This window comes from Callorhinus ursinus, unplaced genomic scaffold (assembly GCF_003265705.2).
Source record: "Callorhinus ursinus isolate GAN/ISIS: 27379988/994484 unplaced genomic scaffold, GSC_fseal_2.0 scaffold4, whole genome shotgun sequence".
In the NCBI taxonomy this organism is placed as follows: domain Eukaryota; kingdom Metazoa; phylum Chordata; class Mammalia; order Carnivora; family Otariidae; genus Callorhinus; species Callorhinus ursinus.
Genome location: NW_027397066.1, coordinates 70,248,189 through 70,264,931, shown reverse-complemented (window position 1 = coordinate 70,264,931; position 16,743 = coordinate 70,248,189). Strand labels below are relative to the sequence as shown.

The window sequence follows — 16,743 nt, the reverse complement described above, 5'->3', positions numbered from 1 at the left end:
ATGCCTATTCTTCTGAAACTGTTCCAAAAAATAGAAATGTTAGGAAAACTTCCAAGCTTATTTTATGAGGCCAGCATTACCTTGATCCCAAAATCAGACAAGGACCCCATCAAAAAGGAGAATTACAGACCAATATCCCTGATGAACATGGATGCAAAAATTCTCACCAAAATACTAGCCAATAGGATCCAACAGTACATTAAAAGGATTATTCACCATGACCAAGTGGGATTTACTCCTGGGCTGCAAGATTGGTTCAACGTCCACAAATCAATCAATGTGATACAATACATTAATAAAAGAAAGAACAAGAACCATAGGATCCTCTCAATAGATGCAGAAAAAGCATTTGACAAAGTACAGCGTCCTTTCTTGATTAAAACTCTTCACAGTGTAGGGATAGAGGGTACATACCTTAATATCATAAAAGCCATCTATGAAAAACCCAAAGCAAATATCATTCTCAAGGGGGAAAAACTGAGAGCTTTCCCCCTAAGGTCAGGAACATGGCAGGGATGTCCACTCTCACCACTGTTATTCAACATAGTACTAGAAGTCCTAGCCACAGCAATCAGACAACAAAAAGAAACAAAAGGCATCCAAATCGGCAAAGAAGTCAAACTCTCACTCTTTGCAGATGATATATTTTATGTGGAAAACCCAAAAGACTCCACCCCAAAACTGCTAGAACTCATACAGGGATTCAGTAAAGTGGCAGGATATAAAAATCAATGCACAGAAATCAGTGGCATTTCTGTACACCAACAACAAGACAGAAGAAAGAGAAATTAAGGAGTCGATCCCATTTACAATTGCACCCAAAACCGTAAGATACCTAGGAATAAATCTAACCAAAGAGGCGAAGAATCTGTATTCAGAAAACTACAAAATACTCATGAAAGAAATTGAGGAAGACACAAAGAAATGGAAAAACGTTCCATGCTCATGGACTGGAAGAACAAATATTGTGAAGATGTCAATGATACCTAGAGTAATCTACACATTTAATGCAATCCCTATCAAAATACCATCCACTTTTTTCAAAGAAATGGAACAAATAATCCTAAAATTTGTATGGAACCAGAAAAGACCCCTAATAGCCAGAGGAACATTGAAAAAGAAAAGCAAAGCTGGTGGCATCACAATTCCAGACTTCAAGCTCAATCAAGATTCCAGACAAAGCTGTAATCATCAAGACAGTACGGTTCTGGCACAAAAACGGACACAGAGATCAATGGAACAGAATAGAGAGCCCAGAAATGGACCCTCAACTCTATGGTCAACTAATCTTTGACAAACCAGGAAAGAATGTCCGATGGAAAAAAGACAGTCTCTTCAACAAATGGTGTTGGGAAAATTGGACAGCCACATGCAGAAGAATGAAACTGGACCATTTCCTTACACCATACACAAAAATAGACTCAAAATGGATGAAAGACCTAAATGTGACACAGGAGTCCATCAAAATCCTAGAGGAGAACACAGGCAGCAAGCTCTTCGACCTCAGCCGCAGCAACTTCTTCCCAGACACATTGCCAAAGGGCAAAAATGAACTACTGGGACTTCATCAAGATAAAAAGCTTTTGCACAACAAAGTTAACAGTCAACAAAACCAAAAGACAACCAACAGAAAGGGAGAAGATATTTGCAAATGACATATCAGATAAAGGGCTAGTTCCAAAATCTATACATAATTTATCAAACTCAACACCCAAAGAACAAATAATCCAATCATGAAGTGGGCAGAAGACATGAACAGACATTTTTCCAAAGAAGACATCCAAATGGCCAACAGACACATGAAAATATGCTCAACATCGCTCGGCATCAGGGAAATCCAAATCAAAACCTCAGTGAGATACCACCTTACACCAGTCAGAATGGCTAAAATTAACAAGTTGGGAAACGACAGATGTTGGTGAGGATGCGGAGAAATGGGAACCTTCCTACACTGTTGGTGAGAATGCAAGCTGGTGCAGCCACTCTGGAAAACAGTATGGAGGTTCCCCAAAAAGTTGAAAATAGTGCTACCGTACGACCTAGCAATTGTACTACTGGGTATTTACCCCAAAGATACAAATGTAGGGATCCGAAGGGGTACGTGCACCCCCAATGTTTATAGCAGCAAGGTCCACAATAGCTAAACTATGGAAAGAGCCAAGATATCCATCAACAGATGAATGGATAAAAGAAGATGTGGTATATATATATATACACAATGGAATATTATGCAGCCATCAACAACAACAAAAAAACCCCCGAAATCTTGCCATTTGCAACGACATGGATGGAACTAGAGGGTATTATGCTAAGCAAAATAAGTCAATCTGAGAAAGACATGTATCATATGATCTCACTGATATGAGGAATTCTTAATCTCAGGACACAAACTGAGGGTTGCTGGAGTGGTAGGGGGTGGGAGGGATGGGGTGGCTGGGGGTGATAGACATTGGGGAGGGTATGTGCTACGGTGAACGCTGTGAATTGTGCAAGACTGTTGAATCACAGACCTGTATCTCTGAAACAAATAATACATTATATGTTAAAAAAAAAAAAAGAATATAATAGGAAAGGGAAAAATGAAGGGGGGGAAATTGGAGGGGGAGATGAACCACGAGAGACTATGGACTCTGAGAAAGAAACTGAGGGTTCTAGAGGGGAGGGGGGTGGGGGGATGGGTTATCCTGGTGATGGGTATTAAAAAGGGCAAGTATTCAATGGAGCACTGGGTGTTATATGCAAACAATGAATCATGGAACAATACATCAAAACCTAATGATGTAATGTATGGTGATTAACATAAGAAAATAAAATTTTAAAAAAATTGTAAAAAAAAAAAAAATAGAAGTCTTATTTCTGTGGTTATTTGGGATGATACAATAGGGAAGAAACCCCAAACACCAAAGACATTGAACAAATATGGTTGCACCTGGATATACACAAAGATGTAACCAAATAATAAAATGTATGAATAACTGTTAGAGGTATAAATGTAGTCTTTTTTTTTTTTGCCTTTATGTTTTTAATCATCTTTCCCCATCTTCTGCAGTTTTATATCTTATCTTTTTAAACTCTGTCTCCTCCTTCCCAACAACTTCCCTTTATATTTGTACTCTCTACTCTCCTGCCCATCACTATCTAAACAGGTCTCTTCTCTTTCTTTTATGTAACATGAATGATGATGAATTGCAAACAACTTTCCCAATTTCAACTAAATATGCTCAAGAGATCAGCAAATCTCAGGTCAAAAGGCTAGAGAGCTTACTGGTTTGCTAACTAACAGTCACAATAACTAGATATCTAATACAGTCATCTGTCTGATCACTGTGAAGTTCATTCACACATAGACATATTTCATCCTTACAGAAATATAGGTTGCTGCTCCCATTACTCACAATAACCAATTGCTTTGAGTGCTACACATAATATTGACAATACCTGTCCTCAAGTTCTGCTTTACTGGGTATTTTCTGAGGATAGTAAAACATGGTACAAATGGCATCTTCTTTACTCTTAGATGTTTCATGTTGACTTAGTGCCTGTGATCCCATGTTGTTTAGAGTCTGATGCAAAGATGAACTCCAGCTCCTATTTGGTATCTTTCCTGGAGCTTTCACCAAGTCTTCTCCACTCCCACTACTATCACTGTAACTGTCTCTCCTGGATGGGGATGTGCATTGTTTCTTGCTTTTGTCATACATTTCATTTTCATCTGAGCTTGTGCCTTGCTCCATACATGCTGGTTGAGAGGAGTCTTTGGTGTTGTTTGGAAGTACTTGTGCTGGAGAGTGCAGTGGGGTCTGTAATGCATACATTGAAAGAGATCAGAGTGTGACAACTTATATTAACTTTAGAACACTTAATTGAGTGGTGCCTGGGTGGCTTAGTTGGTTAAGTGTCTGAAGTCAGCTCAGGTTGTGATCCAGGTTTCCTGGGATCAAGCTCTGAGTTGGGATCCCAGCTCAGTGGGGAGTCTGCTTCTGCCCCTCCCTCTGCTCGTGCGCTCTCTCTCTCTCACCCAAATAAACCAAATCTTTAAAAAAAAAAAACCACTTAATTGAAAAGGAACATGTTGAACAGCACTTTCTATTAAAATATGCAATTATATTTTGATAATAAGGTAATTTATGCTCATTAGAGAGAAAAACCATATATAAATATCATATATAAAAATAACTGTTAATATTACATGACTTATACTATATATTGTACTTTATATCCTACTTTTTTTTTGAAGATTTTATTTGTAAGTACTCTCTACACCCAACGTGGGGCTCAAACTCCCAACCCTGAGATCAAGAGTCGCATGCTTCACCGATTGAGCCAGCCAGGCACCCCTGTAACTTACTTCCAAATTTAGGTTTCTATCATCAATATTTTCTGAAGTCCTTAAATATGCTTTGAAAAAAACTGCATAAAACTGTGTAATGATCCCACAGATGGCTATACCTTTCATTTATTTCAGAATTCTTTTATTTTACAGAAAATTGTATCTAACTTTTACTATTAATAGAAATCCAGAGATTCTTTTTTTTTTAAGATTTTATTTATCTATTTGACAGAGAGAGACACAGCGAGAGAGGGAACACAAGCAGAGGGAGTGTGACAGAGAGAAGCAGGCTTCCCGCTGAGCAGGGAGCCCGATGCGGGGCTTGATCCCAAGACCCTGGGATCATGACCCGAGCCGAAGGCAGATGCTTAACTACTGAGCCACCCAGGCACCCCAGGTGAAAATGGACATTTTCACCTCAGTTTCTCATTATTTCCTTGTAATTTTCTATTTTTTTTTAAGATTTTATTTATTTGAGAGAGAGAGAGTGACAGAGAGCACAAATGGGAAGAAGAGGGAAAATTAGGCTTCCCACCAAGCACGGAGTCTGATGCGGGGCTCGATCCCAGGACGCTGGAATCATGACCTGAGCTGAAGGTAGCCAGCTGATCAACTGACTGAGCCACCCAGGTGCCCCTCCTTGTAATTTTCTATTTAATAATCAGTACATAGGATGTTCTTAAAGGCCTTGTTAAATATTTCCAGATTGCGTTCCAGAAAGATTGTATCAATTTACATACTCATTAAGAGAGTTCCATTCAGTTCTTCCTACCTGGTGCCCAAAATCAATGTATTCTCATAAAATGCTGTTTATAATACACTTTCAGAAATTATGCTTTTCTATTAATGTCCTAACACTACCCCCCCTCCCTCATATAAAAGCCAAAGTTTCTGGGGCTAGACACTCCTGCCTTTCATACCCAGGGGTCATGTTTATTTTTAATAACATGGAATACCCTTTTAAGCAGAAAGGACAAAAGTTATCTTTCTTCAATTATATTATTATTCATCTATGTATGGATGTAATTTACAAATTACCATCAGAATAGATTTTGGATCCTTTAGTTGTTTCTTTGACATAAAAAGGGAGATGGACAAGCATATTGCTTACTCGGTAATTTCCAGTATTAAAAATAAGGGCAAAAATTCTTAAATAATTTTCATTTTTATCTAAACTAGTTCAGAATGAGAATTATGCTTCCCAGTTTGGCTCAATGAAGAAATGGACAAAAGGGTTTTGTAACCATTATTTTATATCTTTCCCTTTCTAATTCTGCTTAGAAAACAAACTCCTAAAATTCTAGAATTCTAGAAGTGGAAAGGAGAGATAAAGTGAATTGAATTACTTTATATTATCAATGTAGAATATACTCAGAGGCTACATGACCCACACAAGATTCCTAGCTAAAGAATAAAGTAGGATGAAACCCAGGAGATCAATCAATGATGAAACCACTACAGCTGAACTAATCACTCAATTGCTATTCTATAAAAATAATAGACTTTTCACAGGTCTCACCAAAAGAGCAGGGTCAATTTCCGGTAGCATACCAGGTGAAGGTCTACAGAGCAGCAAGGATACTTCTGGAGATGTTCCCCTGAGAGCAGATATGACTTCCTAGGGGTACCATGAATGATAAATGAAGATACAGTTAAGTCAGTATTATGAAATTATTATGAAAGGCCAATCCATCTTGTTATTAAAAGTGCCACATTTAACACCTGGGGACTCACCTGCTGAGATAGTCCTTTCAAAGAGGCTCCATTCACTTTCAAGATAACATCTCCCACATCAATTTTTCCACTTTCTGCTGCTGGCTGTCCAGGAAAGAGCTTTTTAACCCTTACGATGCTGGCATTCATTTGTTCAGGAATCAGACTGTCTTCTCGAGAAAAACTGAATCCTAGACCTGAGCTATTTTTAAACAATTTTACCTCAAACGTATTCTCTGGAGAGAAAAAAAAAAGATATAAAAAATTTAAATATTCTTAACATGCTATGTTAAGATGAACACATGAACTTACAAACATATATACTTTTAGACACATCTTCAAAAGCCCATTTTCTCAGAAAATGTACAGCTTTATAGGCACTTACTGTACTTTTATTCTGTGTTCAAATCCAACCTCATACTCTCTGTCATTACAAAACTTAATAAACTAAGCTGCATGAACTAAGCCACTTGAACAGGAGAGGGTTTTGATATCAAGGTTCTGAAAATAAAATTATGTTTTAATCCCATGTATTTTAAAAGCCTGCAGAATAACATAAAAAAAGAGAGAAAAATCTGGGAAAGGAGAATGAAGGAAATTTGGGTATACAATGGGAGAGAGATGGTAAGAAGAGCAGAACAAATGTTAGAGAAGGGTAAAGGAAAGTAAGTTGACATTCTAATGTTTTAGTGAGGCACACTTTACTCCAGTAAACTTCAATGGCATTATAAAGAAATTCTCATCAATGAAAGAAACTGAAAGAATAATAACCAGAAAAGAATGAAAAAACACATTTAAAGGAGTGATAGAAAAAATAAAGAATACCAGGCAGTGAGATAAAGTGAGTATGCTAATTTTATTTTCATAATCAGATAAAATAATACAGGCCTGGCTATTTTTTCTCCTTATTTTTGTGACTAATTCAGAGGTACTAACATTTGGCAATCAAATAAGGATTTAAAATAAAAGACAAAACAATGACTATATACCACCACCATCATTTATAAAGTAAAGGACATTTATGCCCCTAAAAATGAGGTAAGTGGAATCTCAGAATAAAGGGTACTTTTGTATTAGGAACACTTTAGCCTTTTGAAAAACTACATCATTCTTAATTTTCTTATTTTACAACCAAGTAGTGGTATGTCCAAGGGCTTGCAAAATTTTTAAGAAAGACCACTATTTGGGACTATGAGGTGTATTTCTGCCTAAGGTTAGCCTGACAAATCCATAAAATTAAACCAAAATAAGGAAAATGTAAAGAGTCAAGGTTTCATGTGGATTTAAAGTCATTCTCAAGCAATTATTTATATTTATTTTTTCCCTTGGAAATTTCATTTGAATTTTGCACTGTTAAGTGGCCATAATTTGTTTTATGCATGACTTCATTATCCAAGGTCTTTCAAACTCTAAGAGGTGCAAATATGTGTCTTAAAAAAAAATTGGTATAGCGCTCCATTCAGATTATTTACAGTTGACAAGAGTAATGAGAGAGACTCGGGTGTGAAATATGATCCAATATATAAAAATTAAATTTTGAATAAGTCAGTAAGAAGTTAAAGGTGAGATGACAGTCTCTCAAGGTCTGACCTTCAGTGACAAAGCTGTAGTCTTTGACATGAGTCATTTTCTTCATTTTTTCTTGACCTTGGGCATCTGGATCTGGAAGGGTGCACTGTGGGGTCATGGGGACATGTTCTTTGGACGCTGGAGACTGCCCCTTTTCTAGTAACAGATGAACGACCTGGACAAATGGAATAGCACTTCATTAACTAAGAAGAATTATAAGAAAGTAGATAAATTTTTAGGACTTTAGGACTATATAGAGGAAGAAAAAAATAAAAAAACAAAGGGATTGAAAATTTCAAAATGATGGGTTTTTTTTCTCTCTCTCCCTCTGCCCCTTCCTTACTTTCTCTCAAAAAAAAAATTTCTCTTCTAGAATTAATATAAACATGTTATAGGAAATTTGGGCACTAGAATAAAATCACTACTATAATATACAGACCATTATAAATAAATTGGTAAACTTCAGAAAATAATTTAGCCTTGGTCTGAAAAATGACTAGAAGTGAAAATCACTAGATATTTGTAGATATTTACAAAAAATTTAAAAACTGCAATCTCCATCCTTTCTCCTGTCAGATCTGGTAATATTAGGGCTAAATGTGATATAGAAAGCCAAGTTTCCTCAGTGAAAAACCTCTGTCATAATCCTTGCTTGCCAATTTGAAGGAAAAGAAAATACCAGAACATTTACGTCAATCAGGCTTGGTTTCTTGACTAACAAATTTGGAGACTTCAGTGAGACAGATATTATACACACATTATTATGTTCTTCTAACAAATCTTAAAAGGTTGGTATAATGAGCTGTTATTACCTGTCCTGTATTTCTCAGTGTTTCCACAGCTTGCTTATGGGTAGCTCCTTCCAGACTAACTCTGTTGACAGCAAGGACACGATCACCTATAAAATTAAGCAGTAATTTTGGAAGAAAGCAAATGATAAGATAAAGATACTATATGCTTTTTAATATCTTGTGGTATTATTTTATATTAATTTATTTGAGGAGAGACTCAGACAAATTCTGGACAAAGTCATGTATCTACTTTCTTTTCAAATTCTATGATCAATCTTAAATACAATTTTGAACAAGATATTGTATGTATTATAGAATCTATGTAAATCATGGAAAAAGATAAACTGACTACAAATGTAGAGAGACAGAAGGAATTAACCTAGTTTTTATTAAAAATGTAGATGTCAGTGTTTTTACAAGGGCGCTATTCCTTTCCCATTTCCTGGCAATTTGCTTCTCAGAAAGTACAAATCATTGTCAAGATATTTTCTGATACTAGAGAATAGGCTGGAAAGAAGAGTTTCTGGAATGACATCAGGGAGTTTTTTAATGCTTTAGTCTTAAAATAATGCTTTAGTCTTTAAAAAAATATGTTCTTATTTTATATTATGAATATTTGAAGGTCTCTATCAACTTTCTAATTTCTTATTTATTTGTTGAAGTGATAATCCTATGTATAATTCCTGTACACACACAAACACTCTACCTTTGTGAATTCTACCATCGGACTCAGCTGCGCCCTTGGGAATAACAGCTTTCACATAAATGCCACCATGTCTGACACTGGTATTCACACCTCCCTAAGTGGAAAAAGGCAAATAAAATAACATTTTGTCATATGGAAAATTTCACACTCCATCTTTCAAATCTGAGACCTAGAAAGCAGGAAGTTCATCAGCCAAAGCAGCAACACATCAGCACATGCAATTAATTCAAAATCCAAGAATATTTCCAGCCAAGTTTTCCAAATGTAAAACAGTTACTCTAGAAAAACTCTTTACTCAGAAAACAACATGCCAGGCCTTTACTATATGAATCACTCTCCCTTTCTAAGTCTACACCATGCATTATGAGCAAGCAGAAAACAAAATCCATCTATGCGAAATTAGTATGAGAACATGACTGTCAGGAAAAAACAGCATATAGAATAATTTAGTTCAGATCATATTTGCTAAACTGCAACTTGCAAATCTATGAGTCAAGGAACTTTTTTTTTTTCATTTTAAAAGGCTTTGGTAGGTTAGTTTTGTTATACTGTAAATGAGATCTAATTGAGTAGATTCTCTATCTCTTGTGGATGCACAGCTTTTATTTCCCTTCACAAAATGAAGACAATAAAATTCTAAAGAAGTCAAGGGCAAGAGGTAAAGAGTTACAATATTTTTAAAAGTGCTTAAAAATTAGGTTTTCTTTTTGACCTCTATGTTAATAGTGCTATTTCTACCATGTTTTAAAATGACTTTTCCTAACTAACAATATCCTTCAAATGTCATAAATGATAATGTTACAATTTAGAATTAACAGAATTCTAAAGTATTTTCATCTAGTAGCCTATGCTCGTAATTTTAAGACTGTAAATGTATGTATGTTCCTTGGGAACCTCTAAGTTAATATACTAGTCATGTTTACAATTAAGATATATTATGGAGAGAAAGGGCATGTAAATATACATTAGAATTTATTTGTGATGTAGGTTAAAATATATTATTCGATGCTCACGCAGAAGTGTCAAATGTATGCAAAACATACTTATTAATTTTGTTATTTTTTTAGCCTTATATTCAGATTAAGCACTATGAAATCTACGGGGTTTAAATGAGTAGCATCTGTCTAATTTCTTTTAAACCACAGGAAAAATCATTAGCATACGTTTTTAAAAAAAGTTTTAAGATATAATTTAATTTTTAATTTGGGAAATATTTGACAGGTTTCCCTTTTGAAGCAAAATAATTAAATAATAAATTGGCATACAATAGGCTGCTGGAAATGAGGAAGAGAAAACATTTGAAAACCTTGTCAAACAGTACCGTGACACTTATCCCCAAGCTGTTATCATTTTTAGCCAGTTCAACCTCAAAGATATCTCCAGGTTTAGGAGGTGATGAAGGAAAAGTTTTAAAATTCATTTTGTTGGATGTATTCATTGAGGAGGAAGATTCCTTAACAAAGAAAAACAAACAAAAGGATTTCTTGTTAGAGTCAAAATGAATTACTACTGGAAGATCAATATGTGTTTTTTGGAAAAATTAAGGAAAAGCAAGATATTAAGGGATAGAGTAAATTCAAAGATCATAAGGGCTGGAAGCCATCTCAGAGATCACCTAATCCAATGCCTTTATAGTTGATGGTTGAGGAAATTGAGGTCTAGAGATTAAAGGGCTTGCTTCAGGTCAAACAGCTAGATAAGGCAGAGGGAAGCCCAGAGCCCAGTTCAAATCTGGCTTTTATATAATCCTTGTCCAATGTTTTTATGCTCCCACATTTAGAAAGTATTTCTATTTCCTTTAAAAATCAATATATATCAAGCAGCAGCTTTCACCTGGGACCTCTAAGATGATTAGGCTTCATGTTTACTTTGCTTATATTTACAAATCCAATATAAACACAGGCACAACAGCTAAGCCCCATTTGTAAGGGCATAACCCTCTTATGAGGAATGTTGGTTCCTCGGTGAATAAATAGCTTAAGGTTCTTTGCTGAATCCATTTGTGAGTATGAGTTTACATTTATATCATTTCTAGGAAATGAGCAATTTTGTATGTTGTTCTTATTATTTTCATATGTTCAGAACTTCACAAGAATTTAGGCTATCAACAGTAAAGTCAACTGCCCATTATACCAACTATTTAGGAACAACTTTTTCAGATATTAAATTCTCTTATTAATATAAACATTAAGTATGCAAGAGACAACTTGTAGAAAATAACCATAACCTGATTTTTCATTCCTTTCTGTAACCAGGTTGCAAGTTTCCAGAATAATAGCCATTTTAGAGTTAGTATTCAAAGCTGCTAATTTGTCCGACAGTTAGCATCAAATGCAGTAGCAGTTAGTAACACAGTACATAAAGTATTCCTCCTTTCCAGAATAACATAAGCAGTTTATAGATTATTCTGCTCTGTAATATATTTGCTGTTGTTTGCTTTATTAAATGAAAAGAAAAAAAAACCCCAGAGATTCAAATTAAACTATGCCTTTTTTGGTGTTTGATGATCCTGACTGCTGGAGTAAGTAGCTTCATCCATGTCTGAATCTCCACGGTCAGAGTAATCTGTTGCATCAGAACTGCCTGTTTTTTTAGTTTTGCTTCGATTACTGTCGGTAGAAGTCCTCTTCTTCCCAGTGGTCTTGGATATCACAGAAGGGGAAGGGCTGCCGTGCTGTGATTCCTGCCAGGTTCGGTCACTTAGAGGGCTGGCAAAGAAACCATTGACCTGACTCTGGGACAAGCTGGCGCTTTCAGTCCTGGAATCCTGAGAACTCAGGCTTCCTTCCCGCAGGCCCCCAGACAGCCCAAAGGAGCTCTCTGAGATGTGCCTTGGGGTACCATGTGGCCAGCAGTGATCCTCAGAAGAATCTATAGCACTGTCTTGCATGGAGGAAGGTTTCTTCATGTAGTTTTTCATGCCACTGGCAATGTGCACAGGACTAGAAGGCCCTAGAAGTCAAAATCCATCAAGGAGAATAACAGGTTAGTGACACACATGCCTGTGCTTACACACTTGCGGAGTCTTTTGTAATGACTGTGAGGAGATTTTACACAGGGTAACATATTTACAACACCTGATTCAGGGCCTGGAGCCAAAATGAGGACCTGACAAATGTGGCAGGTGCTTTCTGTTTCATTTGCCCCCTCTTTTGGTCATTCCTATTGCATCTTCTAAAAAAATGCATATATCCCCCTGCCTTAACTCCCCATTTCCATTCTCCAATACCTATTTCAAATGAGTCTCCTCTGTGAGGACTTTGATTCCCTCACTAGAAATAATTTGAGTCACCAAAACTCCTTGATCCTTATTTAATGGTTATTTATTTACTTATTTTATATTGTCCTTCCAGACTGCATTTTTTGGACTCCAAATAATTACCAAGGCAACTCCAATTTCCTTATAAATATAGTTCTTATTAAGAGCCATTTAAAGCTTTCCTAAGAAAGACACAAATCATAAATTTCAGTAAAAAAATTACAGATGCAAATTTATAAGAAATTAAAAGTTTTATGTTAGCAAGTGAAACCAAGGAAAACTTAAAAGAGGAATGAGCAACTGGAGAGAAAATATTTGCAAAAATAACAAAAAATAATCAAAAAGTTAACATCCCTAATAAAGAGTTTCTAAAAGCTAGTAAGAAAGAGATTTAAAACTCCTGTGCAACAACTTTCAGTAGACTGGAAATTCAGAGTGAAATACAGTTAATAAATATATGAAAAGACATTCTCATGTTGCTCAGGGATGTGCAGTTTAATGCAGTTTTCTACCTCTGTGGGTGACAAAAATGAGAACGACTGATAATTTTTCACACCACTGGTGGTGTGAGGAGAACACTGTCACATCTACATGGCTGACTAAACTTTTGGGCAAATAGATAGCACTTGCCGAAAATTTAAATGTGCATATGCTATCTACTTCTAGGTATTGAACCTCTAGGAATATGTACATTTTCCAATGGTATACATATAAGTATATTTGTTGGAGCCACATTTGTAAAAGAAGTATAGCTAAACTGGATATACAATAAAAGAAAAACATTAAATTTTGATACACCCATGACATGAAATATAATGCCACATGTGTATATTCATGGATGTTCAGAATATAGAGTATGCAACTTGCAAATTGGTATTTAATTATAAAAAAATAACTGCATTTTTAGTTTAAAAAAAGTGTTTATGTGTCTATGTGTGTGTGTGTATACACACATACAGGCAGTATTTTTTTTTTCAAAAACTTATCTCTAATATACATAAAGTGACAGACACCAAAGTTTCCCTAGAAAATGGGGTAAGAGACCTTTTACTTTTTACCTCATTGATTTCTGTATAAATTAGATTTATTTTAACAAACTAGCATGTATTCTATAACTTTAAAAACATTAGTAAACATAAAGAAAAATAAAAACCTTCCTCTTTAGTGGCTGATACTTGAGAGGGATAGCCTAACGTACATGCTGGTAATGTTCTAGGTTCTTTGAGTTTTATTTCAAGTTACATTACAGTATAGCTACACATATGGTAAGATTAATCTAGCTTTCTGAAGAAAAAGTGTCAGAGAACTATAACATTATGCTTTTAACTTTTATTGAGAATGAATAGTAAAAAAATAAAATAACCACATGAAATTCTGCTGAAAAGAAAAGCTTTATTGCTCCCTACACTAGGTAAAGTTTCTCTGCTAAATGCTCTTGGTACCTTGGACTTCTTAACATTTATCATAATTACAATGAAACATTTGTTTAGTAGTTGTTCTAACTAATATTTGTCTCCCCTGACAACGTGTAAGTCCCATGAGGGTAGAGTTTCTGTGTCCTGCACATCAAAGGCATTCAGTAAATATTTGTTGAACAAATGAATGCATTTTCTATAAAATATCTATTGAAAAGAAAATCAAGATGGGAGTCCCTTAGAGCTTTATTTAGAGGGAAAATGAGTTTCTTCTGAATTCATATGCTTCTTTTGCTATAAAAGGGTGAATAAAATAACCCTTTGGTTTTGTTTTGTTCTTGGCTGCTTGAATAGTTCTGAGTATGCCACATTTTCAAAGGTAATCACCTTCCTTTGCCTAAGATGACTGGACTACAATTAGGTTATAAGGCTCTTTTGGGCAGTGATGGTGTTTTCTATTTGTCCTGTTTGTTCAAGTAACAAGTACTGATAATATTATTTATATATGTACATATTTTATATATACACACACACATACATATTTAGTGAATAAAAGAAACCACAGTCAAAATAACTCAACTGTATACAATGTAAGAAAGTCTTCTGTCACAACATACTATATGAAATGTTTGTTTTTTGTTTCTATTGTATCATAATTGTTTGAAATTATGCCAAAAATTCACTATCTAAACTTGTTTTTCAGGTAATATTGAACTATTCTTTTACATATTTCTCTGTATCTTTGGGATGAAGGTAACTTGCACATAATTAGCACTAGAACATTTTTGAAAAATGCTGTTAATAATGACAGCTAAAACTCACATTTAAGTACTTAATAGGTACCAGGCAATGTGCTAATTCTTTACATGTATTATCTCATTTAATTTTCAAGATAAGCACTTCTGTATTCACCATTTGATATATGAGCATATTGAGGCTTAGCAAGTTCAAATGATTTCCTCAGGGTATACAGTGTTAAGCAGTGGAGACAGAATCTGACCTTAGACTTTGGAGCCCTTCCCACTGCATGTGCTGTGTGTGCTTCTCTCACAAACACTGCCTCGCCACCTGAGCCCCTCAACAACTCTGTGCAAGGTAGACAAGCAGAGCCAAGGTCACTGTCTCCTCCTTAACGAAAACCAACCATGGCTCAAACTCAAGTCATCTCATCTTGGTCAAGTGCCTTTTCTTCCACAACATGCTAACGGCAGGAATTATGAGACAAAATGATATGGTCTTGTTTTAAAATTTCTAATGTTTTTATCCTTTCATTTTTTACAATCTTGTTCAGGATAGGACTTCATAGATAACTATTACATAATTATATTAATTAGACAAGGGTAAAGAATTTTATTTCTGATTTGGCCTATGAAGTGATGGAATGCACCAAGTACTCAAAATTTACTTAAGTGACATCAATTTGGCACAATAAATCCACTTTTATGCATATAGTACTAACGATGAATGAGACAGAAAATCTTGGAAGTGATGAATGAAAAGTTACACTAATGTATATTAAACAGAGCTACATATATTACATTTTCAGAAAGGAAATAAGGAGCTTAAATCCAATTGGAGCTTTAATCCAATCCATGATATTGAAGTTCTTATGAGAAGTGAAACAATACACAGCTAAGAAACATCCACAACATTACCTTTGGGTATCTTCTCTTTTGGCTGAGAGATAACAAGTGTCACGTCTTCAGGTGCATTTTGCAAAATTTCAATTGCAGCATGGTGGCTGACCCCCTCAAGACTCACACTATTCACAGATATCAAACGGTCTCCTGTAAAAATAGACAATCCAGTATTTTCAAAAACAAAGAGAAATTCATGCTAAGTCTTAGATATGTCACTGCCCGACATTATTTTTGTCTTGCCCGAGTTCTACTTTTGCCATCTATGCAAATTCATGCCTGTCAGTTAAGTACTTAGGAAATTACCTAGATGTAAAGTACCTGGCTTTAAACATCCATCCAAGTCAGCTGGTCCTCCAGGGGTGATTGAACTAATAAATACACCTAGATCCAGTCTTCCCATCTTCTCCCCACCAATAATTTGAAATCCTATGAAACAACACATTTAAGAAAGATCTTCATGACACTGGTGCTTTCAATGACTAATGAGCAGTCTGTCCAATGCACAGAGTGTAGAGATTCTTCTATCAGATATGATAAATAGGTAACACATGTGAAATGGGACTGTTAAATTCAGTGGAAGTTTTGCTTGTAAGCATTTCATCTTTCACATTTCCTGACTGGATGGGTGAGGTGAAGGGGCTGTGGGTGGGCAACCAGTATCTTGATCCGAAGTGGGCTAGTGCCTCAATGCCAGTATTATACTATACACTTTTTCTCTTTGAATTCTTACATCCCTTTAAGAATCTCAGTGACTAGGGCACCTGGGTGGCTCAGTCGTTAAGTGTCTGCCTTCGGCTCAGGTCATGATCCTGGGGTCTTGGGATCGAGTCCCGCATCAGCTCCCTGCTCGGCCGGAAGCCTGCTTCTCCCTCTCCCACCCCCCCGCTTGTGTTCTCTCTCTCGCTCTGTCTCTGTCAAATAAATAAAAAGAATCTCAGTGACTTACCTAAGCCATACTTTGCATCTTTTTTCAGGTTCACCAAGGTGATCTCCCTTTCTGGTGAAGAGACTATGCTCCATCTTTTGTGTAGCACATCTATTGGAAAAGTATAATGTTAAAATAAACATTACATGCTCAGGCATTAAGACTGCTTGTCCCAATTTAAATGTTAACAAAATTCATTAATAGATTACTTGGTCACTTTCAAATTCTATTTCAAGTAATATTATGTCATCATCTTATATGTTGATGGTGATTTATAGTTCACAAAAGGACTGATTACCATCACATGGTTCAATATGTGATTATCATGCCACTGATATTATCATGTTAATTCCTCATAAATGATTCCTTGTGAAATAAGTATATTTCAGTTACAA

At 35.6% G+C, this 16,743-nt stretch overlaps 1 protein-coding gene across 17 annotated transcripts in view; it reads right to left on the bottom strand.

Moving 5' to 3' along the window:
• PTPN13 (protein tyrosine phosphatase non-receptor type 13) overlaps positions 1-16,743 on the bottom strand; it is a 204,381-nt gene that overhangs the window by 36,049 nt on the left and 151,589 nt on the right. For 6 of the 17 annotated variants that reach the window (XM_073891890.1, XM_073891892.1, XM_073891894.1 and 3 more), the window contains 11 exons: positions 16,370-16,459; positions 15,727-15,849; positions 15,439-15,570; positions 11,598-12,061; positions 10,416-10,562; positions 9,110-9,203; positions 8,425-8,510; positions 7,634-7,787; positions 6,065-6,279; positions 5,850-5,948; positions 3,439-3,800 (listed from right to left, as the gene is read on the bottom strand). In XM_073891890.1, coding sequence (XP_073747991.1) covers positions 3,439-3,800; positions 5,850-5,948; positions 6,065-6,279; positions 7,634-7,787; positions 8,425-8,510; positions 9,110-9,203; positions 10,416-10,562; positions 11,598-12,061; positions 15,439-15,570; positions 15,727-15,849; positions 16,370-16,459 — 1,966 coding nt within the window. The remainder of the gene's footprint in view (positions 1-3,438; positions 3,801-5,849; positions 5,949-6,064; positions 6,280-7,633; positions 7,788-8,424; positions 8,511-9,109; positions 9,204-10,415; positions 10,563-11,597; positions 12,062-15,438; positions 15,571-15,726; positions 15,850-16,369; positions 16,460-16,743) is intronic. The other 11 variants (XM_025887127.2, XM_025887132.2, XM_025887131.2 and 8 more) reach the window with 5 other exon arrangements.